The sequence below is a fragment of the Cygnus atratus genome, chromosome 2 (assembly GCF_013377495.2).
Source record: "Cygnus atratus isolate AKBS03 ecotype Queensland, Australia chromosome 2, CAtr_DNAZoo_HiC_assembly, whole genome shotgun sequence".
Lineage (NCBI taxonomy): Eukaryota > Metazoa > Chordata > Aves > Anseriformes > Anatidae > Cygnus > Cygnus atratus.
This window is the reverse complement of record NC_066363.1, coordinates 17582184-17606330: the sequence shown is the minus strand read 5'-3', so window position 1 is coordinate 17606330 and position 24147 is coordinate 17582184. Positions and strand designations below refer to the sequence as shown.

General features: G+C 41.1%; 1 protein-coding gene across 3 annotated transcripts; it reads left to right on the top strand.

Annotated features, from left to right (window-relative positions):
- Positions 1–425: 425 nt before the first annotated feature.
- Positions 426–23543, top strand: PDSS1 (decaprenyl diphosphate synthase subunit 1). 3 transcript variants are annotated; one of them, XM_035545528.2, is made up of 11 exons: positions 426–604; positions 2267–2331; positions 3247–3370; positions 3741–3871; positions 11341–11482; positions 12271–12382; positions 12473–12582; positions 19116–19196; positions 19379–19492; positions 22268–22348; positions 23096–23543. In XM_035545528.2, exons 1-11 carry the CDS (start codon positions 470–472, stop codon positions 23234–23236), a joined length of 1236 nt encoding a protein of 411 aa, XP_035401421.1. In that variant the 5' UTR covers positions 426–469; the 3' UTR covers positions 23237–23543. The 3 variants fall into 3 exon arrangements, with proteins under 3 accessions (XP_035401421.1, XP_050565197.1, XP_050565198.1); XM_050709240.1 differs by lacking the exons at positions 22268–22348; positions 23096–23543 and adding an exon at positions 20455–22233; XM_050709241.1 differs by lacking the exons at positions 426–604; positions 2267–2331 and adding an exon at positions 9725–9819 and having other exon boundaries at positions 3352–3370.
- The last annotated feature ends 604 nt before the right edge of the window (positions 23544–24147 follow it).

Here is a 24147-nt window from a genome sequence, read left to right as displayed (position 1 = left end):
TACGAGGCTGGCTGAGGAGAGCCCCCAGGCGTCGAGGCCGGCGGCTCCCCACCACGTCTCCCCGCAGCCCTGCCCCAAGGGCGATGCGTTCAGGCCGAGGGGAGCCCGGCAGAGCCCCCAGGAGGGGCAGAGCGGGTTCAGGTCCACACAGCCGACCCCACAAGCCCAGACGAAGCAGGCGACAGCCCACGGGACGCGGAGCCGCAGCATGTCCCCCAAAAAGCCCCCTTCGACAGGGGGGAAGGGGACATGAGGGTCGCAGCCACCTAAGATGGCGCCGCGCCCCCGCCCCGCGTAGGGGCGAGACGAGGGGCCGGGGGCTGCCCGTCCGTCCGTTTGTCTGCTTGTCTGTCTGTTCGTCCGTCCTCCGAGCCGCCCTGCCGGAGGGTGGCGGCGGAGCAGGGCTTCCGCCTCCGGGTCGCGGCGGGGCTGGGAAGGCGGCGCCGGTGTGGCGGGGCTGGGGGACGCCATGGCCTTGCGCTGGGGGTGGTGGTGGTGGCGGTGGAGGTGCGGAGCCTCCGCCCGCCGGGCGCCGCCGCCGCCGCCGCTGGGCTTCGTGCTGGGACCCGGCTCCCGGCCCCCGCCGCCGGCCCTCGGTGGGGCGGTGAGTGCCGGGGGGGCGCCTGGAGGTCACCGGCAATGAATGGGGCGGAGGGCAGCGGGGGGTACGGGGACGAGCAGGGCGGGATGGCTGAGGTGGGGCTGGGCGGCAGGAGGATGGGGGGAGGAGGTTCGGAGCGGTCCCCGGGGGGGTCCCGTGGGAATGGGGGGTTGCGGGTGCAAGGTTAAGTGAGGGCTTTAGGGTTATTGTAGCCGGGGGTGCTGCTGTGGCGAGGTACATCTCGGGTTGTTCTCTAGGTGGGAGCCCAGAAGGCGATTCATGTTGATAGGGGGTGTAATTAGCGGTGTGGGTTGTGGTCGGGGCTGGCTCCTTCAGTGCCTTACCCCAAGGCCACGCTCCCCTTCTGAGCCTTCCGGCTGCTTTGCGCCCAACCTCATGGCTGGCCAGGCCCTCGCAGCCTTAGGCAGTGTGGTAACGGGCAGAGTCCGGCTGTGACCTCCAAAAAGGAAGAGTGTGAAGAGCTTGGCTGTTTTTTGACAGAAAACGGGAGGTGTGGGAGAGCAGACTTGCAGAGGTCTCAGCCGTGGGACTTGACACGCTTCTCTCTTGGGATACAGGAATCAGACACCAGTGAATTGCAAGTCCTTGATAAGTTAGAGCTCCTTCCTTCCCTCCTCGTCTGCTTCCTTCTTTTCTGCTCTACTTGCCTGGCTTTTTTTGTCCTATACACAGGGAGGCTAGAAGGGTGCCCTGGGGTGTGTGTGGTACTCTTGTTTCTCTCCCTGCACACAAGCAGAGAGAGTTCAAGCTGTGTAAGAGGAGACACGGAGGGGTGAGGAGCACGCTGAGGGCACTCTTCTCCACCTCCAGGTCTTTCCACGTGTCTGTGCGCAGGCCTTAGGAGAGGTGGTTCAGTGAATGTGTAGATTGCCATGCTTTCAGGGTGGGTCAGCCTTACGGGGCCCCTGAGTCAGTGTGTGCACAAAGCAGCAGGGCTGGGCAAGTCTTGGCAGCATTGCCAGGAACATGAAACATGTTCTTGCCATGAACACAAAAAACCAGAAGTTTCCTTTCTCACTTTGTCCCTGCTGCAATCGTGTACCTGGGACCAAGCCTTCTACCAGGGACCTGGTCTCCATCTCCAGGGAAAGGTCTTTGGAGAGATTGTTGGCTTTGGAGGTTAAGTTCTTGACATCTAGCAGGGAAGAAGATATGCAGGTGTAAATTATAATAAGAAGTGAGCAAAATTGTAATTGCTGCAGGGGAAGAAAAAAGGATATGTTCTTCTGTTAATGTAGTAGTTTACAGAAGGCTCTTGCCCTTTGCTCTGTGACTGGTGCTATCTAGATTTATCTGCAAGGCAGGAAATGTTTGAAAACCGCCTTCCGTGAGTGTGAGTGCAAAAGCAAGATTTCGTTAGAGCTGTTCCTTGGAAGTGAACTGATACGCTTTCCTGGCTGTTCCTGAAAGGGGTGAAAGTTCACTGTGCCAGAACAGAAGAGTCAGTTTAAGTCAGAAGTTAACGTACACATTGGCAATTACGCCTCACGTGATACAGAAGGAGATTATGAGACTGCCTATGCTGCTGAGTTGTTAAAAGGGAGAAGTGGAGCAATGTTGATGCAGACTCATACTTTTGTAACCAAGTTTTTCATCAGTTTAAAATTCTGTATTTTAAATTAACCCTGTTTTTTCTTTGTGCAGATGTGTCACTTTCCTCAAAGAAGCTCAGTATTGTCATTTCCAAAAATATGTAATATATTTTGGCGGTAAGTTGGAGATTCCTGTTGTGTGATGGGTAAAGACACAGTTACTGGGTGAAGTGTATAGTTACAGATGTGAGCTGTAAGCTTAGACTGAAAATAAGGTTATTTGCTGTAGTATATCGTTGGATAATTCATTGTAGACCACTGTTACAGTGTGGAGCTGGAATCTAAGTCCTCCATTCTGGAGAGCAGCGGGCAAAGCAAGAGCAGTCCAGGGGAACCCATAAAGCTCATTTTGAAAAAGGAGACACATAATAAGAGGTATAAACTTCAACTCCAGGAAATATATTAAAAAAATATATATATTAATTAGGCCTAAGCCTAATGCACCTTGATTCATGCAGGTAGAACTTTGACCTTTTATTGCTGACCTTTCGTGGAATCATGATATTACCTGGAAGTATTGATTTTAATTTATAATTTAGATAGGGCCATCTAATATAGCTGGGTGTGTAAAGGGGAATTTTCAAATCCAAACCAGGAATATTTTTCTAGGAGGGTTCAGGAGATGGAAGAAAGCAACATAGTAATTGTGTTACTGGAAGATGAAGGCTTCATCTAAAAATGTACACTATATTGTCAATGGTGTATTCAAAAAGAATACATTGAGAGCAGCATAGTTTGTTTCCCAAAAGACTTCTGTAATCAGTCAAGTGCAAGAGTGAGTGTGGGGTTTGGTTGTTACGTTTTCTAAATGCTTTACTTCGCCAGCTCCTAAAAGTCTATGTTCATCAGTATGTAACTTTGCAGTTCTTGATCCTCATTAGCGGCTAAAATCAGTATTTTGATGTCGTGTTTATTTTTTGGCTAAATTTTGTATAAGGGGAAAGGAGGAGGAGGATGCTCTTTGAAACATTTTTGTCTGGGGAATCAAGGAAAGTTTGCTTTTAACGATGTTACTCTTTTGAAAAACACCAGGTTTCATCATACAAGTACATACCAAATGTGCAGCTGCAGTAAGACAGTTAGTGATGAAAAATACCAAGACCCTTTTCAACTTGGTAGAAAAGACTTGAAGAATCTCTATGAAGATATTAAAAAGGTAAGGGATTTTAGTGCCTATCCTGGGATGTTCTAATGATTTTGACTTTAATTGCAACCCTTGCTTTGGAGGATAGTTATTGAAGGAATATTCTTCATGCTTATGAATAGCTGTCTGAATCCTGAGTGAAGATAAAAAGAGCATTTCTACATATCCTGTAGAACCGGAACACAATTTTTGTTTTATCCTGATGTACACTGCTGGAATACATCAACTGTGTTTCAGATTACAATGAAAAATAATTTTAAAAACAGCTTCAGCTTACATTAGGTGGAATGAATACTGGCAATAACCTTTTATGTGCATACTGCTTACACTAACAGATTGGCTTTGTGACTTTTATGCTGATATATTATTTTCCTTTTTATAGGAATTACTTGTATCTACAGCAGAACTTAGGGAAATGTGTGAATATTACTTTGATGGGAAAGGAAAGGCCTTTCGACCAATGATTGTGGTGCTAATGGCAAGAGCTTGCAACATTCACCATAGTAATTCCAGGTGAGTCCGTGGCTTTTAGGTATATGGACATGTATCATACTAGAAATTTGTCATTCCTGTGTTCCCCACAAATATGTCTAGTAACCTTATGAAAATAAAAAGTTCCTTGGTAAAACCCAAATTTAAATTCCATTTCAAAGCTGCATTTTTGTACTTAGCAGTGCGAAAAGAACTACTGGTTTCATTACCAGTAGTGTAAAATGTGTAAATTTCATGTGTAAAACTGTTGGCTATACTGCAGCTGGAACTGGTGATAGATAAATAATGTTGCCGAATTCTGTTATTTGTACGGGGTTTAGCCAACTCTAGCTTCTTACATAAATGCTTTATTAGAACTTGTAATACTCCTGGACACTATATAAACTTAACTAAAACTATTTTTCAGTTGTAACCATTCCTGTAGCTATTACATTCTTTGAACAGGTAAGAACTTTGGCAAGAAGAGACTTTTATAACTTTTCTGTAATTACACAGAAAAGCCATGAAGTAGGTGGTATAATTATATTCAAAGCTGTGAGACATTCCAAGGTTTCCCCCACCTCTAGCAGCAAATTTCTATGCTTTCATGTAAGATTCTAAGCTTAGAGGTGCTGTAGTCCTCATGTTCTTCAAGTTATTTGTCTCTTGAAGGCAGTTTTAATAGAGCAGGACATCGTATTGCGCCTGTATTCTCTGTCACCCCTTGCTCTGGCTGATTGCAAATGCTTCTTTCCACGTGTTCCTATCAGTTACGTTTGCATTTTGAAGAAAGATGTTGGCTGGAGTGCTCTCCACATTCCAATTATGTTTCCAGTCTTCCCTCATATAGAATTTCAAATATGAAATTTTTGGTCCCTTGCCAGAAGTGTTTCTAGACTTCTTTATTAGTTAATGTATCAATCTTAAGGGATTTCCCAGCCGTTGGACCATTTTTTTCCTTACTGCCTTGCTGAACTTTATACCTCAGAGCACAGTGTATATTTTGTGGCTTGATGTGGCACAAAGCCCTGTATACCAGCAACATCTTATTTTTTCCCTTTCTATGTGAATATAATTTCTAAGGAGAAAGAAGAACCTAGTTGGCAGTCTCTTTCCTGTGTGTGCCAGTTCATCTTGTTTAGGAGAACATTTTCAAGAATTAATGAACTTCACTCCAGCCTAATTCAGTTACCCACACAGTACCGCTCTTTGTCATTGTGTTAGAGGTAACCAAAGGAACAGTATTTGTGAAAGTCCTCAGGGATGTCCTTTGTCATACCACTGGTTGGCTTAATATTTTTATGACTGATCTTGGGATGAGTGTGGTGATGGCACTTTCCAGTGACAAAATCATTCTTGATGACCGGCCATCTGTGGTGGAAGGAAAGGTAGAACAATGAAACCAAATTTTCTGCTTGAGCTTGGAGGCTCATGAGTGCCCCATTAGGGCATAACCCCAATGAGACTTACAGCCATATTCTATATGAAAAACCTTAAAGCGATCCTTGCATGTATCATGCATCAATCATAGAATATCTGGTTCAGTTAAGGAAGCACCAATACCATTGTATCGCGCTTTGTGAAATCATCAGTATCCATGATTCTCGTGCTCAAAAAAAGATAACTGCAGCTAGCTTCAGGGATGGACTGCAAGGATAATCAGGGAGAATGAAAGGCTTGTGATCCACAAATGTATCAGGAATGTGAGAGAGGGAGATTTAAGACTGCATTGGGTTTATGTGGCAAGGGTTCAGTAGCATGGGTTGCAGGGGTGGTCAGCAGCTGCCCCATGTCAGATCACAGCCAGCTCCAGCCGGCTCCAAAAGGGACCCACTGCTGGCCAGAGCCGAGCCAGGGAGTGACACTGGTTGGGCCTCTGGGAGAAAAGGAAGTTGAAATCTCCTGTGCAGAACCAGCCGTGCAGCCCCCAAGGTGAGTGCAGCAGGAGGGCAGGAGGTGCTCCAGGCACGCAGCAGCAGTTCCCCTGCAGCCTGTGGAGAGGCCCCTGGTGGAGCAGGCTGTCCCCCTGCAGCCCATGGGTACCACACGGAGCAGATCTCCACGCTGCAGCCCGTGGAGGAGCCCCCGGTGGAGCTGGTGAACGTGGCCTGGAGGAGGCTGCGGCCCATGGAGGGCCCCCACAGGAGCAGGCCCCGGGCCGGAGCTGCAGCCCGTGGAGAGGAGTATCTTCTTGTATTGTATTTTCTCACCCTGTTTCTTTGGGGAGGGGGAGTGAGAGAGTCTGTGGTGGAGTTCAGCTGCCCAGCAGGGTAAAAGAACCACAAAGGCAGTGTACAATGTTGATACGAGAGTAAATATAAATTCAGGGTAGAAATTTAGGAGACTTTTAGCAACGGAACAGTGAGGTTTTAGAAGATCCTTCTAGTCAGAATAATGAAAAATGTAGTTTTATCTTACTCTAATGTGTAGCATGAGATGCTTATGAACAAAATTACGTAAGTGTGCATGCAATACCAAGAAGTCCAGAATTGATGTAAAGAATTATACAACATCACATGTGAGCAGTGAATCAAAGGGAAGAAGTAGCCATAGGAAGAACTGAATTTGCCTTTATTTGCTCAAAGCATATTTGCTGCTTTTTGACCTGTATATGCTCATGGATGTGTTATTGTCCATGCATTATGCTGAATTGAAATGGTCAGGACCAGTTTTGAGACCTGACCCATGCTGGTGAGGAAGTGTGATCTCAGAGTTTGAGTGCTACACAGAACTAAGGCAAATAGCCAACCCTCAGCACGAACACTCTGATTTATAGATACCCATGTCATTTGACAGCTTTTGTACATCTGTTGCAGTTTTTGTCAGCACCTCCGAACTATGCTTGATGTTTGAAAGTCTCCTCGTTAATTTGAATGTTCCTTGCACAAGGACAGACTGAGTCATCATCTGTCATGGTTTTTTTTAGAATGAAATTCTGAGTAGGGAGAACAGAGATCTTTGAACAAAAGAAGATAATGAAATCCCAGGGTATTTACCTTCCTTTTTGCTTCATGACACTTTTCTCAAAGTCTGTTTTAGTAATTGAAATTCACGTATATTAATGCAAGTCTTCAATATTCTGCTTTTGGTTCATGCGTGATGACCAGTGCCTTTTTAGGACTGGGTAGACCATGCCAAAGAATATACTATCATATTTTGCGTACCTGCTTACTGAGGATCAATGAAGTTTCGTATGTATTTTTTTTTTCTTTGCTTTCAAGTTTCTTGAAGCAGGCTGTGTGTTAATGCCTGCTTTATATACATGTATACTTCCAGTTCACACTGATGGTAGTCTCATTATTGTTGCTTCTTAGAGGATTGTTGTTTCCAGGTGACAAATTGTTCTTCCAACTTCTTACTGTTCATGAGGGAAAATGTACATGTAGAGAAGAAAGCACTGCGTATTTGTTACTCTACTACTCTGCTCTAGACCTGAGGGGGGAAGAAAACAATCCTTCCTTCCCATTCTGCCTCCCCCGATTGTTTTTATTACTATTGTGGGCTTTTTTTTTTTTTTGAGATGTTTCTCCTCTTTGAACTTGTCGCTTCCCTTAAAGCACTTTATCATTCTTTTGCTCAGTTTATATTGATTCTTCTCTCAAACTTGTTTTACTTCGGTTCCCACACATGGAATCAAATATACTGGCCAGAACATCTGTAGACTTGTGGGGTGAGCAATTTCCTGTGCTTTTCATCGCTAGCATTTTTATTTTTATTTTTTAATTCTGCCTCTGGGGCTTGTGTTACTGCTGTTGACTTTCTGCCTCATCGTACTGCCCTTCTCAAACTATCATAGAATTTGCTGGGTCCAGCATGCTTTTACGTGTTCTTTTGTCTGTTTTTGTGTGTGTTTTTGTTTGTTTCATTTTGTTTGTTTTTGTTTTGTTTTCCTTTTTTGGAATACTACCAGGAAAGGTAATACTCTTCCTTGTTTGGTTGTTAAAATAACAGGACATAACTTTGTAAGTGTATAGGTCCTGATCTTCTGAGGCAGTCTGCAGACTTTTCCCAGAGCCCCTTGAGAAGATGAGAATCGCTGAGACTTCTTAAGAGAATGGAGGGGGATACCCAGGTAGCACTGCTTCCAGACTGGGTGGCTTGATCTCTTGTGTTTAGATTTGATAAAGGTAGCCATTTAGAATGCCCCTAGCAGGTCAGCTGTCTTTGTAGAGTAAGGTCACTTAGTTGTATTCATTATAAGGAGAATGACAGTTGCATAAGGCCATAAGGAATCCAGAATATTATCAAAAAGTGTCCAAAGCATTCAAAATGTTCTGTGCTGGTATGACTGTTTTTTTCCCCTTGAAGATCCAAGAGCCAAAAGTCCATCCCTGTCTTAGTCCTTATGCCCCTTGTGCAATGTGTTTTGTTTAACAATTTAGCAATTTATCTTTGTGTGAGGGTGAGAATTGTTGTAAAGAGATCATGCAAACCCTCAATTTCACACCTCCTCTGCCATTTCTTCACACAACGCCTGTGTGCAGAATTTCACAGAATTAGCCTGACTGGATCTCTTTCTGTTTTGGGTATATTCTCCAGAGGTGTTTGTAAATAGGAGTTTTTATTTTTGCAACCAAAATGAGAGAGACAAACAAAGAGAAGGTCAAAGAAGTACAGAGGCATCTTAATAGAGAAAATAGTGAGCACAGAAGATTTGGGGGGAAGAAGGGAAATAAATCATCAGAATGATGAGATAAATAATTAAACATAATGACCTAGCTAAAGTCGAGAATAGTATTTCCTAATCTATGACGACCTGCCAGCAACCTTAGCCCTCTTTTATTTCCCTCCTCCAAACCACAGTTGTCAGATGCCTGTACTGTACATTGTATTTCTGCTGTTCTGTAATTTGCTGCTGGTTAATACATCGCTTCTCTATGCTTCCCTTGGTTTGCAGTGCCCTTCTGTGTGACAGACCATGTTTCTGAACGGTTCATTCCTTTCAGCCACATGGACTTAACACCAAAAGTGTGCTTTGAGGAGTGTGGTCATACCACAGAAATTTTGCAGGTTGTTTTGCAGGTTTCCTGTCTTTTAACTGGCAACATTTACTTACTGACAAGCTCATTGCAAAGCTCTTGGGTTGTGTCTGTAAATATTTTTGTGTTCGTTTGGAGGGAGAAGGTTGGGTTGGTTGGTTCACCTGTAAGATCAGCCTTGGTCTTGTTCAGTGCATTTGAAACAAGTTTTGTTACAGAAAAGACCCCAGGATACACTATGTCTATAAAAGCTTATTATTCAATCAAGCAGGGGGTCCTAATGAAAAACCTAACATTTCCAAGGACTTAAACATGCAGTATACTCTTTTTTTAAAAGACAAAGGGACAGTTACATAGAATATTTTTGTAAATATGTATCATCTCGGGGTGCCTTTATTCTTGAGAATGACCTAAAAATGGCATAATTTCACTTAATGAACTTGTGGTGATCCAGTTATCTATTGGTTTGAGTTACTGCTGCTACCTTTTGCTCTTGTTTTTCAGGCGAAGCAGAATGAAAAATGGCAGGGAATGAAAAGGATCCTGTTTCTTGTGTGTTTTCCCTAAAATAAGCATGCTCCGATTCAGAATTTTTCTCACAAGATGTTTGTAGAAAACTCTTCCAAACTTTCTTGCCAGAGATGGGAAGAACTTTGCTGGAAACTTTCCAGAAATAGTAACTTTAAAAAAAAATGTTCAGGTTACATTATTCCGTTTGATATAACATCCCAGCAGCCAGACACATTAACCATGAGCTCTCCTATGCCATTTTTGGTCATTGTCACAGATGAACCGCACTGTGAAACAGAACTTTCCAAAACCCGCTTTTGAGAAGTCTGTCCTTGTGCTGCCTTCATACTACTGAAAGATTTTGGTGTGTCTGTGAGTGTTGCCATTTACTGCTACTTCCCAGCAGGAAGTCCAGTCTGCTGACATAATTAATGAAAAAGGGAGTCCCCAAAAGGAGGCCAGTGCATGAAAGAGGCTGGAGACCTTTACAGTTGTTTGAAGGTAAGTTCTCCTACTTAGTAACAATAGGTTGTTGGTTTTTTTTGAAAACTACTTACACTGAACTAGCATTTGACTAAATTACTAGTCCACAGTAAAACTTACCTTCAAACAGCCATGAAGGTTTCCAGCTCTTATTCTTGTGTTTCAAAAGCCCCATTTTCACAGCCTGTGAGCCACACATCCTGCTATTGTTCAGGATGTAGAACTCCCACTGACAGCAATGCATACTTCTGCATAGAGGTAGGTGTCAGAACACTCTGTTATGTCAGCAGACTGCAAGATGTTCTTTCATTTTGTGATTAATCACTAGATTTTAAGAGACCAGGCAATGCAAGATTTTAAATTTCATTCAGCTGAGCTGAAATGACTATCTTCTACTTTCTCTGAGTTCTTTTTCTCAGTTCTTTTTCCGCTCTGATGGAAAATAGCATGAATTGCTGTGTTACCTGTATATCAGAAGTAAGGTATCTATATGTCAAAAGAAATCTTATTTTATTTTTATTTCATTTTATTTTTTTCTCATCAATGTGGGTTGGTTACAGCTATAAGGCGGGGCTGACTGGGATAGACATTTCTGGGATCCTGCATGCAACTCTTGATGAAAACAGGTAGAAAAAGATAGATATTAGAATGAGGCAGTTACAAATGAATACTAAGGTAGATGGTCTTTTTTTTTTTTCTGAGCTAGGACAGGTTTTTTGTGTTCATTTTGCCAGCCTGGATCCCTAGATAATTGGTTTTATGTTCTTCCCTTACCTTTTTTTTGGTCTAGTTTAAAAAATAAAGTAGGTGTGAACTAGTGAGGGTTGAATCATCAGTGCTAGATCTTCCCAAAGGCTGAGTTTCATTAAGTGTTAGGTAGTTAGTGTTTACAGCCCTAAAGCGATTGCAGTATAATTCCAGTTAATTCCTCGGGCTTTTGAGGAACCTCCGAAGTCTTAAGATAATCAGACAAGATAAAGGATAAGATCAATGAGTTATGTTTTCAGATGTTGAATACAGGTTTTCTTTGTCTGCTGACCTCTCCAGCTTGCTGGTTAGTAGTGTTAGCAAGGTTTGGGGAGTTTGTGATGCTGCGTTTTATAGGTAGAGCAGTACAGAGGTAAGGAAAACTTAAAACTACTCTACAAAGCTACTTTTCTCTGCCCTTTTCCAGATTTCTGTCTGCTTGGAATGAAGCATCCTTAATGCTGTGCTATTTATTGCAGTCTGGATTTAGAGGGATTAGAGTCAGTAACTTAGGAGTTTCACAGTACTAATAATGCAGCAAGGCAGAAATAGGCCTAATAGGGATGGAAATGTCCCATGGTGCTCACTGTACTAACATGATCTTACTTTTCTCATCTTGCTAATTTCAGGTTTGAAAGATGGGGTTCAGACCATGGAAAAGCTGCAACAGCTGTTTTCAGCAAAACACTGTTCGGTTTTCACAGAGATTTCTTCTAGTGTACTGCAGCACATAAAATGTATTTAATTAAATGACAGTTCTTGTTTTTTTTTATTATTATTATTTTATTTTAGGGAGGTGCAAGCAAGCCAACGCTCTGTGGCCATAATTGCAGAGATGATCCACACAGCTAGCCTAGTTCATGATGACGTTATCGATGATGCAAATTCTCGCAGAGGCAAAATGACAGTCAATCAAATCTGGGGAGAGAGGAAGGTGAGTGTGTTGTCACGTGCAAGGCTTGCCTTTGAGTTCTGGAAAAGCAGAAACACCTGGGGGGGGTTGTCATGTTACTCTGCTGGGGCACAGTTTTACTATGCTTAGGCATAGTCTTGGGATATTCCAGAAAAAGTGTGAAGCAGTGCCTGTGGATTGTAGGTAAAACAAATGGATGTCTTCTTACTGAACTTTGGAAGCATTAAAGAAGGTATGATTGCAGTGTGATTCTTAATGCTTTCAGCTTCCCCATGCGGTGCTGTTGGAATGCTTTGCACTTGTACCTCATCCAGAACGCAGTAGGATAGCCTGTTTCAGTAATAAATGCAAAAAGGTTTTAATTCAGCATGGGGATTTTTTGAGAGAGGCATTTCTTTACAGAGTATTAGTAGGAAAGTCTTAATGAGCAAATGCAAGGAAACAAGTAAATTACGGGTACCTCAGAACTTATCAAGGCAATATAGAGGTGGTGTGACATAGCAGTCACAGCAGAACAGTCAAATAGAGAGGCAACGTTTTAAAGTTCACAGGCAAACAGATTCCGATATTGCATAGAGGGAGGACACTGCTTATATGGAAAAGTCTAAACAGCACTATAAGATAGGGATTCAGAAATGGTTCCAATTTTAATATTCAACCATCTTCTGTTTTCTCTCTATTACAGTGAGGAATTTATGTAGGAAAATGATGTGATGTGAGTAGACCTGCCAAATAAAGGAAGCGCTATTGTCTTTACTAACGCTTACAGGAAAAGACTTAAAAGATATATTTTTCTTTTTTGTTCTTAGGCTGTTCTAGCTGGTGATTTCATCCTGTCAGCTGCTTCCCTAGCTTTAGCACGAATTGGAAACACTACTATCATCTCTGTTCTAACTCAGGTGATTGAAGATCTGGTGCGTGGTAAGGTCTTTTTCTATTTTTATCTTCAGACTTGTTTGCCTAAGCAGTAAACCCACAAATAAAAACTCCTCTATCTGTGCAAATTTTTAGGTGAATTCCTCCAGCTGGGTTCCAAGGAAAATGAGAACGAGAGATTTGCTCACTACCTCGAGAAGACTTTTAAGAAGACTGCGAGTCTTATAGCAAACAGTTGTAAAGCAGTATGTACGTCTGTCTCTTCTAACGTTAACATACCATACTGTAAGCTTCACAGCTAAACTCCTAATTTTTTCTGCTTCCTCTGGAGACCCTCCAAAGTAAACACTTAAAATGGTGTTTTGCCAGAATGGGTTTGAGATTGTGAATTTCATCTCAATTCAGCTGTGTAGCCTCCAATATTGGTTTTAATTCTTTCCTGTTTTATATTCATACAGAGATTTATTGTTCTCCTCACTTGCATCAGAACAAGGTTCACAGCAGCAGCCTCAAATTTATGAGATTCTGCAAGTTTGAGACAGTGGTTTTTAATGTCAGTTGAGAATTCTCAAGCCTATAATTTGATTTTAAGACATCTTTGACATCTGGTCCCACTCACTGGTGTAGAATAAGACCTTAAATGATAACAGTAGGAGGAAACAACTGCTTGCATATACTCTGCATTACATTCTCAAACAACAGAAGTTTGTACTTCTTGATTTGTCTGGGGTTTTTTAAGATCTTGCTATATCTAACCCTACCTGTCATTCAGTTCTGTTAATTCATTACAGAAAGATCTCATTCAAGACGATGTCCTTATTCAAAAAGCTTGTTTAGTCATAGTGCAGAAAATGGAGAAGGTGGACAACAGTCTTATCCCAAAAGTTGTAACATTTAATTTTTCTTTCACTGAAGGAGGTATAGGTGGTGTATGCCATAGCAAGAGGGAATTCTAAGGGAATTAGATTAAAAACGTGTGCTAGTGCCCTTCTTCATCCTTTGCCCTCAGAAAACTGGTAGTTTTATACACTAGACAGCAAGTGTGTATTGCTTGTATCAAGAGGACTCATGCGGAGTGAAAGAAACTGTCGGGGTGCTATCTTATATATATGATATCTCTGTATATCTTTCGTTTATATAAATTCTTAGAGCTGGAGGAGAGAACTTAAATATTCTGGATTGTTCATATTAATGGCAGCATGGCCCAGGCAAGAATTTCCCTTTGCAATTCTTCTTTTGTATTAGGGGGCAATTGGAGTAGTAAGGAGTAGTAAATGTTTGTTGTTGTTTTGTTTGTTTTTTGTTTTTCCTTTTCATAACTCACAGAAGAGTTAAGGACTTAAGCACTTACCTGCACATTGTAGCTGTGATGCTAGTGAATGGGAAGGATGTGTGTTTGGCTGCTGTTCTTCAAGTAGTTGTTCTGAGTTGTTCCAATGCTGAATTACTGGAATTTTATATGCAGTAGAATTTGTGTTAGAAATTAAAGCAAGGGAGAGGCCTGTCTTTAAGGCAAAACCATGCTTACTGCCCACAGAATCAATGACGGGTCTCCTCGTATATCAACGTACATGTCTCCTTCAGTTTCATGGATTGGGGAACTCTATTGATACTTTTATCAGTGAAAAATGATAAATTTGTTTTTGTGGTTTGGTTTGGTGCAAAAAGGAAAACAAGGAAAACTTAGGTGTTTTACACTACTTAAGGAGAAGGAAGAAATCAGAAGGGAGTTCTGTTTTCAGTAGTGGAGATAATCAGCAGGATCATCAGTTCTTGCTCAAAAGGAAATTCAGCTGGAGAATGAAGAGAATGAATCACATCTGATTTTCAGGCACAAAGCTAAGGAGAGAGATCACTGGTTTTCATAACATCAGTTATAACCAGGCTGGTGTGCCATTAGATGCAGTTCAGTTCCTGTTAATGCCTGGAGAAGACATTGTTTTCAGTGTCTAAAGATGTGAAACTAGCTCAGGAGGCATCTTAGAACTCTACGCTGAGAAGGGGGAATAGAGTATTCCTCATAAAATGTCTGAACAAGACAATAGCTAGTCTATCAACACTAGTATATTCACTGTATTCAGTATTTTTTGTATCCAAAGCATGACTGCATTTGAATCAAAAGTCCCTTAAGATAGCATTTTTTTCTTTAATGGACAGAACAGTCTCTTGAAGATATTAGTCATCCCAAACCACAGTTTATTTCTAGAATAGTTTTAAATTGGGAAACATCACCAAAGTTGCAGTGAAAGTAATACATTGCAAAAGTAGATGGTGGCAGATGGCTCAGAGGGTCACTGAAGCCTTAGTTATTTATTTATGAAAGGCCTTTTTCAGAGAACCATTGCAGGTGACTTTGGTTCAAGATTTAAGAAACAATAAAGCTGATGTGGAATTTCCGTCTGTCATCAGTCAAGCTGGAGATAGCAAAATAAGCTTAACAGATTCTCTTTGTCTTTTTTTAATCTTACTGTAATGTGAATTCCTAACCCCAGTAAAGCTATCTATATTCTGCATAACATACTCTCAGAAGAGGGATTAATCATGCTTGTTTTGCGATCTGTGTAAAGTTTCATTAGAGATTCTTGATTTCCCTGACAGGGAGAGAGCATGCAGCCGCTGTGAGTAAGACAAGGCTGGATATGGAAGGTCTGCCTTAGGGACTGAAGAAAAAGAATAGCCTGCAGCTCTGGATCTACCTGTGAGCTTAACGAGTTCATGGTTTCATGTGTGCACAGAGCTCCATCTGAAAAAAACGTAGAAGGGCATGGAACTGCTGTGACTTCTGAAATATTAGAAGCTGGAACACCACCAACAAAATTGATCTCTGCCCCACACTCAAACTAGGCATGCAGACTACAATGAAGTCCAATGATAGATGTAGGCTAATAGTATCAGTGGCATCAGAGGGTCAGGCAATAGATTTCCTCACTTCTTACATAATGTAGTAGTTCCTCTGGCAGTGTTTCTTCTTCATAATCTGTTTACTATGGAAAAGATTCCCATAAATAGATTACAGATATTCAGGCAGGTAACCTTCATTTCTGTAAAAGTTCAGTTCTTCATAAACAAGTACCTGCCTAATATGTTATGACAATATATGAGTTAAATAAAATATGAATTACTTGAGAACAGGTAAAATGTATAAAAATGCAAACTCTGGACGACAAGAGGGTTGTCTGCTGTGTGGGCAGGCTGCTGCTGGATCGAGATCTTCCTCTCTCAGGGAGGCCTTCATAACCCCCCTCCCAAGCGTAGTTACAAAAAAGGGTTTGAGGAGGCTGGAGGATAAGGTAGCAGTGAGGGCTAAGCACATACGGGGCGGTAGCAGCATAGCCCATGTGTCAAGGGCTGTGGGTTTTCCTCTATTCAGCGTGAGACCTTACTGGCAGTAGCGTACCCAAGGCTGGTTCCCTCATACAGGACAGACATTCGTTTTGTTGAGTGAGTTCAGTGAAGGGCCAACCATGATGGTAGGCGGCGGGAGCACACGGTGGTCCAAGAGCTGGCTTTAGTCAAGTAGAGAAAGCTAAGGAGGAATCCTCCTGCTGTCTCCAGCTATGTAATGAGAAGGTGTGGGAGAAGATGGAGATGCACAGTGAAAGGACCAGTTGCTACATGAAAGAATTTACTATTACGAAAAACTTCTCCGTGAGGTTTGTCATGCACTGAAACGTGTTGCCCATACAGGGTGTGGGGTCTTGATCCGTGGGGATGTTCAGAACTCAATGGGACACAGCCCTGAGCAGCCTGTTCTGACTGTGTAGTAAGCTTTGAGCATATGACCTGACCAAATAACCTTGAGAGGTCTCTTTCAACCCAAGCTGTTCTGTGGTCCCACTGGAAAGAGGACAGTGCTATTTGGAACCAGTGCTGGATGAGCCACAACTGAGATAGCAGGATCCTGACTGCTTCCGGAGATGGGCATGGAGCAGAAGGGCTGGAGAGCAGGCAAAGGGGAAGATTTCAAAGGCTTTTCCTTTCCAAGATAGCCAGCAGCCTTTGGAGAGGGAGTTTGAGAGCAAACATCTCTTGTACCATGTATACAAGCGTATCTGCCCAACAGTGGGTTTTTCTGTTTGACCTACAAGTCGCTGGTATAGATGTACAAGTGTTTTAAACCCCAGCTGCTGTATTCTCACATGGTAAGAGAGCAGGATGTATCCAGAGTTGATGTAGGATATTTTATGGATGTGAAAAATCAGTAGGGAGGCACGATTAGTTTAGAGGCTCCCATCTAACATAAAAGACCAGAAACAATCATCATTATTTTTAGTTTTGAAAAGTGTGTTTGAAATAATACTAAGCAGATTGACTTGCTTTACTGAATTTAAAGAACCTTTCTAAGGAATTCGTTCACTTGGTATTAGGGTTCTTTCATCAGGATTTACTAGAGACATAGCTGGATTCTTGCAAGATTAAATCTGTAAGCAACCAGTCATACCTTGGGAACTATAGGATGTTCTCAGAGGGTGAGCTTTATCATTTAAACACATACAATTTATTTATATTGTTACACTGTTCTTTATTTGTAAATGCATGCTATTATCCCAGCATGGCTTCAGTTTACATTCCATCGCTGCAGAGTGGCAGGCTGACTGGGACAAGCCTGCCTGCATCCCAGTGAGTGCCCATGTGGGGGCAATAATCCACAAGAGCAATTTCAGAAATTGGTTCCTGAAGGATCTCGGTAGACGAGACCCAGTCATGTTGCAGGTTTATGATGTGGTCGTGGTAAGAGAGTTGCTCGCTTGAGGAGTGATAGGTATATAAATCTGCTGGATTTGTTTTATTTTGTTGGTCCTCAGAAATGTTCATAACTTGAAAAGGAGTTGTGATGGTCTTCTCTTGCAAAGATGCAAGAATTCATTTTTACATCGATAAATTTTGCTCATGTAAAGATGTTCTATAACTCATCTTACGTTTTTTAAATGTACATATACTGTAATTATATAGGTAATGACAGTGTCCCCAGAAAACTGTCTCCCTACAGAGATAGCTCTGCTCTGACCTTTCAGGTTAAGTGAGAAAGCTCTGTACATGGCATTTCCTCTCTCCATCTACCAAGCTGTCCTCGCTCTAACCTTTTGCCATCAACCATGATTTTGTCATTTAAAAACTGTTCTATTAAATTCCACATTTTAATTTTTCCCATTAAATGTAGCGATAGGTAAAGGTTTCATTGGAACAGGGTAGGTGCAGTCTTTATTGTTACAGAAGCAACCGAAAGTATGCTGCGCACTGTACAGCAGCACATGCTGTTAGCTCTTTGGGGCAAATACTGCTATTTAAGAGACAAGCCTCAAAAGGAGGATACAAGGGCAAGATGTTCTAATTGGACAGTCATTAGTAACTCCTATTTAAACACCTTATATTTGAAGTTCACTGTTTTAATGGCCTTCAGAATTTCATATGAACAGACATAAGTAGCATCATTTCCCTGCTATACTGCCCTCTTAAAATTGGGAAATGCGAGATGTTAATGACTAAGGGATCCGGACTCCTGGGTTTTAACTGTTACCCATTGATAGAGGTTATGATAGGAAGTTTTCTGGTGCTTAGTTACAAAATACACTGATGCATAAAATAATCTCTAGTCTTAATGCAAATTGCATCATGTTAGGGTATATCCTTCAGAATCTAACGCTGTTTGTATTTGCATCTTTATATTCACCTTCAAAACTACTCTTGAACTTTCTTTCAGTTTGTTTGCTTTTTTTGCTTTTTGTATTTTTAGTGATCCTACCTTACATACTCTCTTTTAAAGATGACTTTTTATGTACTTATTTTTATGTTGCATGGCTCTCCTAGCATGTATTTTTAGTCTGACATTAAATAAAATGTACCTTCACCCCTTCCGCTAGTCACAGTAGACTTGGATGGATTTTTGTCCCCTATTCCTGACTGCTTTATTGAAGGCTGAAATAAAACTGAGTCTTTAAATGTAACCAACCTCCTTTTGCAAAGTGTATAATCAATATGTAAGTGCAAAAGTGTAAGTGCCCTTACTTTAGGGCAAGATATTAATTCTCTGATCTTACTCAGCATCCTTTATTTTAGTTTTGTGGAGTTTATTCAGCAAAATCTGTCTCTCAAGTAGTCAATTCCTGTATCTGTGCTCAAAATGTTTAGTTTAGTGATACTTTTGTCTAGCTTGGTGTGTGCTTTTCTCATTCACTATCTTATTTTTCTTTGCCACTCATTATCCCTTGATACCTCTGTCTGAAAACTAATCAGTTGTCTTCCCAAGCAATTCAGCTTTAGACAGTTAACATCACCTTGAACATAATTTTCCTTATCTGAACTCCCTCCTGTATTGGGTGCAACACTTCCAATTTTGTGGATCTTTTATGAGGCATGTAATGTCCATTTATCTGTTATCTGACCTCTAATTATCCCCTGGCTGATTTAGATACGTAATAAATTTAATTTCTCTTGTCTCCGGACTGTGTATGACTACTAGCCTGCCCGTGCAATGCATTTGTATTCCTTCCCTCTCAATCCTTGCATTATAATTTCCAACTGATTAATATTTAATAAAGCTAATATCTGTCCAGAGTTGCATATATTTCTCATACTGCGCTGCAGTTCAGCCTTGTTTTCTAGTGAGCTCGGCTATTTGTGTGTATCCAAGAGATAAGCAAGAATGTGTGCCTGACTCAGCTTTTAATCCTTTCCCAGATTCCTGCTGCTTGCGGTTGCAGCATTGCACCTCTGGTCAGAGACTAGAAGGGGATGCTAACTAAAGCTTTCTATTTATTTGTTTTGTTTTTCTTTTCAGGTTTCAATTCTAGGCTGCCCTGATCCCAAAGTTCACGAGATTGCATACCAGTATGGAAAAAATGTTGGCATAGCTTTTCAGGTAGTGCTTTTATTGAACTAAAAGGAATCTAAACTTTTCCCCAACTGCCTTAGAAATCAAAGTGGGTTGTCTTCATTCTTTCTATAAATTTTAACAAGGATTATTCTGTATTTAGTTTTCTTAACAAAACGAACAAACAAAAAACCTGCCTTAAATTAATCTGTATGTTTATCTTCTTTCAGCTAATAGACGATGTGCTGGATTTTACATCATGTGCTGACCGTCTAGGCAAACCAGCAGCAGCGGATCTCAAGCTTGGATTAGCCACAGGCCCTGTCTTGTTTGCTTGTCGGCAGGTAAGTCAAAAGGGACACGTCTCTCCCAAACCACAAGCCATACGCTGCTCCTGACAGCCACACAGAGGTCTAGCTTGAACACATCAAGTCTACAGCATGGGCGATGAACATGGCCTGGGCACGTGTGAAAAAGCAGTGCATTCAGGATCAGCCAGATTTAGAGAGCACATGTTTTTTCAGATTGACAAGCACCTTCCTCCACAATCACTCTTACCATTAGGCCCTTTTATCAACAGAAGCATTAGTCTTCTGCTGCCTCAAATGCCTAGCCTTGGCAAAGGCACAGGTATTCAGAGATTCTGCATGTTTTCTGCAGGTTATTCCTAAGTAGCTGCTTGCTCGTGTTCTTTCCTGAGACATGTTCTCCCTAGGCTCTCACTATATAGCCCTTTTGCCAAGTTTTAGGCTTTGTATCTGTTCTGGGGCCAAGTCTTGCCCAGCTAAAAAATATTGGAAGCTTTCTCTTTTTTACAGTTGTGCTACTGGAGGTAAATGTAACAGTAGCTTGGATGAGAGAAAGGAGTATCATAAATAAGCTTAAAAATTGGTCACAATATTTAGTGGCCTGAGAATGATTTGGAGGAGTGCAAAGTAAACAGAAGTGATAGCAGCACCAACAGGAGCATTCAAGCTTCTACTAATCCTTAAAAGGGAAAGAGGCTGGTTTAATGCACCTTGCTCAAGCTTTTGGTTCACCTGAGGGAAGATGATTTGGGACTTACAAAGCCATCCTTCTGACTAAACTTCACGATATGAAAACTGGCACAGCCAGTTCAAGTGAGGGCTGTAGTCTGTGTTTTCTCATTGGAATTGCTCAGTGCATGACATGGGAAAAGTTCAAAATAATTACAAACAACAATGAAAATTTTTTAACAGTTACATCTCTTTCTTAACAGAAAGAGGCCAGGGGGAGGCTGGAATGTATGCATGTGTTTGTTTCCTCATCCTTTGCGCACTTACAGGGACAGGTATCTCACAAAAGACAAGAAAGTGAAGATTATCAGTCACTTAAGAATGCAGACTTGCTGAGAACATGCTGAGAACAGCCTCCTCCAAGTTCTGAGTTCCTCCCCACAGGCTAGTCTGGGGAATTCGTGAACTTGTTCTTGAATCATCTTGTTCGTGAACTTGTTCTTGAATCATTATTTCAGAATTTGTTGATATGCGGCAGGATGTTGTTAGTCATCAACAACTGGAGTTGTCTAAAGGAACAGTGAGAGCCAGGTACTGAAAGTGGATGCAGTTGTGTAGGGTTGTTTTTTAAGATACCTGAAGGGAAATAGGAGGACATAGCACAAAGACTGAACAGGGTTTGGCAGAGAATGGGTGACACTAATTGTCTTGTGAATGTTGAATATTCCACTTTTTTTTTAATTAGAACTATTCCTTTATTCATGTATTTGGGTTGGTTGTTTGTCTCTGACTTGCAACCACCCCCTATTCATTTAGTTAGTTTGATAAGATAAATAATAATATGGAAATGGCAACAAAAAAATCCATCAGTTTTATTTTAAAATCTTACTTGAACTTAGTAGGTCACTTTTAAATGTTTTTAGTCATTTTTTTTTTGATAGATGAGAAATGGAAGCTTCCCATTCAAGCTTTTATTGAAAGGTAACTTGATCATCTTGCATTAGATATAAGACTTCTTAGCTGAACATTTCCTGCCATTTTCAAGAAACTGGAAGAACAGCACTACAGACTTAAATGATATATAAACAAAGTATAAGTGCTAAAAAAAATCTGGAGCTTCAACAAATGCTTCTCTGTGTTGCTACTAAAAGATGTTTCATCTATTTTTATCTGAGAATAAAAAGTCCTGAGCCAAGGACTTGAAGACAGTCCAAAATGTAATTGTTAGTTACAGGCTGTCTTTTCTCTCAGAATTAATATTACTGCTATCCTACATACCCTTTAATTTATCTGGTAATCCTCATGTTTTCTTCTTGACAACAATACTTCAGTTTTTAATGCTGTCTGGATCTTAAGTGATAGCCTTCTTTTCTTCTTGTCCTCTACCCTCTGTCTGAAATACATTTTTTTGCATTGAAATATTGAGTGGCCTTTAAACAAAATTGTTTAGCTTGACATAAGACCTCTTCATTTAGTATTTTAAGCTCATTCACATTGTAAAAAATATCCTGATCATTTTTAAAGAATTATACTACTGTATGCTAATTCTAAAGTTACTCTTTAACTAGTACAGCTGAAGAATGAGGGTTTATTTTTATTATTAGCATTGCTATCAAGTGCTTATGTACTACCCTTAAAATCTGTACAACTATTAAAAATAGCTTTTCATTACAGGTTTGGGTATATTCTTTGGAGCTTAAATGTAAAAAGTGAAAGCATGTACCTCCTGTATCATTGTAAATATGAATAATACGAACATCACAATTAACTTGTCATTACACGGGAAGAAAGCTAGAATCTAAAGAAAGCCAGGTATGAGTCACCAGTAAACTTTTACACATATCTTGCAAGATGACTACCTCTGACTAACAGAGAAATGTCATAACAACGAGGGATGTTGCATGTTTGTTCCCCAACAAGAAGTTTGTAGATCTGTGGTTTCAGGCCCAAAGGTGTGTGTGCAGGGAAAGTAGATCATTGTTTATGAGTGTACTGCAATATATCTGTTTACTGGTATCTGTAGTAACAACAACGGCAGGGAAAGGAGGCTCTACTTCAGTTTCTTTTTCACCTTAGCATAGCCAGCAGCTACATGGAGAACAACTCATAAGCAGTACAAAAAACTTTTCACTTTGTGCTTAGTTTCCAGAAATGAATGCAATGATAATGAGACGATTCAGTAAACCAGGAGATGTTGAACGTGCTCGGAAATACGTGTTGCAGGTAGGACTGGTACCACCTACTTCATTCCCAAAGTGCTGTTCCCACTGAAGTCCATATGAAATTCATTGCCTCTGAAGTAAAATGGCAGGGTTGCACTTTTCAAATATACATTAAGTAGCATGCTGTGTGCAATACCAAGTTAGTACTCTACAACTGCCTTACTGGCAGTGTTTTAAAAGTTACTGGTTACTGGATTTAATAGCTTTTTCCCCCTCAAATAGCATAAAATCTCCATAATAAAAACAAAAAGCTCACGCATAAACTCAGTTCCTTCAGTTGAAGAGTTCCTGCGTCCAACAGCTGATGAAAGCAGCAACTGATTCTTGCAACTGAAGCACACACTCCAATTTTAATTGACTCTGATGTGAAAAGATTGAATAATTGTCTGTGCAGAATTAGTACATATTTAGTCAGCATAGCATGTTTGTGAATTTTTTTTTTATGCCTCTATTTTGGGTAGGATGGGGAGGGGTTGGTCAATTAGTTTCCAGTCCTACTGAATCATATCTTAGTAATAGCAGTGTTGTTTTATAAATATAATTAAGTTTAGCATGGATGCGTTTTAGTATTTCAAAGCTTTGGGGAGGAGATGTAGGATTCAGTGCATATAGAATGAATCCTCTTCCCCTTCAGAATATAGGTAGGTGTTCAGGGCACTTACTGACTATAAAACTTCCCACTGTACCTGGAAGAAGCAAAAGGGGGCCGATCAGTTACCCATTATGTTTAACTGTCTTCCCACATAAGAGTGATGGTGTGCAGCAAACGACCTACCTCGCCCAGCGCTACTGCCATGAAGCTACAAGAGAGATCAGCAAGCTACGACCATCCCCTGAAAGAGAAGCCCTCATTCAACTGACAGAAATGGTACTCATGCGAGACAAGTGAGAGAACTCCTTCCACTCGTTCTGGCAGCTACTTACCAGACTGTGCCTAAATTTACTTCAAAAGTTATCTGCTTCCAACACAGGCTACCAAAAATTATTTTTTTAAGAAACTTTTTTTTGGGGGGAAGTTCTACTTTTTTTTTCTAAAAATATAAAATAAAAATTAAAGTGTTTTATTGTAGGAAACCTTACAAATTGTGCTGTACAAGTTTTAGTGGGGGGCTATTAATTGTGGGGTTGGGAAAGATGTTTACATGTTGATGCACGAAGGCCACAAATGAGAATAAATATAAATCAGTGTATGAAAACTGAAATTGCTCCAAATTTCATTCATTCACAACAATAAATAGAACATGCATGTGGCTAGCTGTTAAAAACATCTGTGAAAATAGATGGTTTGAATGTTTTCCTGGTTGTTAAACTACAGAAGTACTTGGAATTTTATATATGTGAAAGGTTTATAATAACAAATTATATGTAGACTTTAATAGGTTATATATATCTCATGAGACTCCCCACCTGGAGTACTGTGTTCAGCTCTGGGGCCCGCAGCACCAGAAGGACATGGATGTATTAAAATGAGTTCAGAGGAGGGCCATGAGGATGATCAAGGGGCTGGAGCACCTCTCCTACAAAGACAGGCTGAGGGAGTTGGGGTTGTTCAGCCTGGAGAAGAGAAGGCCCCGGGAAGACCTTATAGCGGCCTGCCAGTGCCTGAAGGGGGCATGCAGGAAAGCTGGGGAGGGACTCTGTCAGGGAGGGTGTAGTGATGGGAATGGCTTTAAACTAAAAGGGGGAGATTTAGATTAGACATTAGGAAGAAATTCTTCACTGAGAGGGTGGTGAGGCACTGGCACAGGCTGCCCAGAGAAGCTGTGGATGCCCCATCCCTGGAGGTGCTCAAGGCCAGGC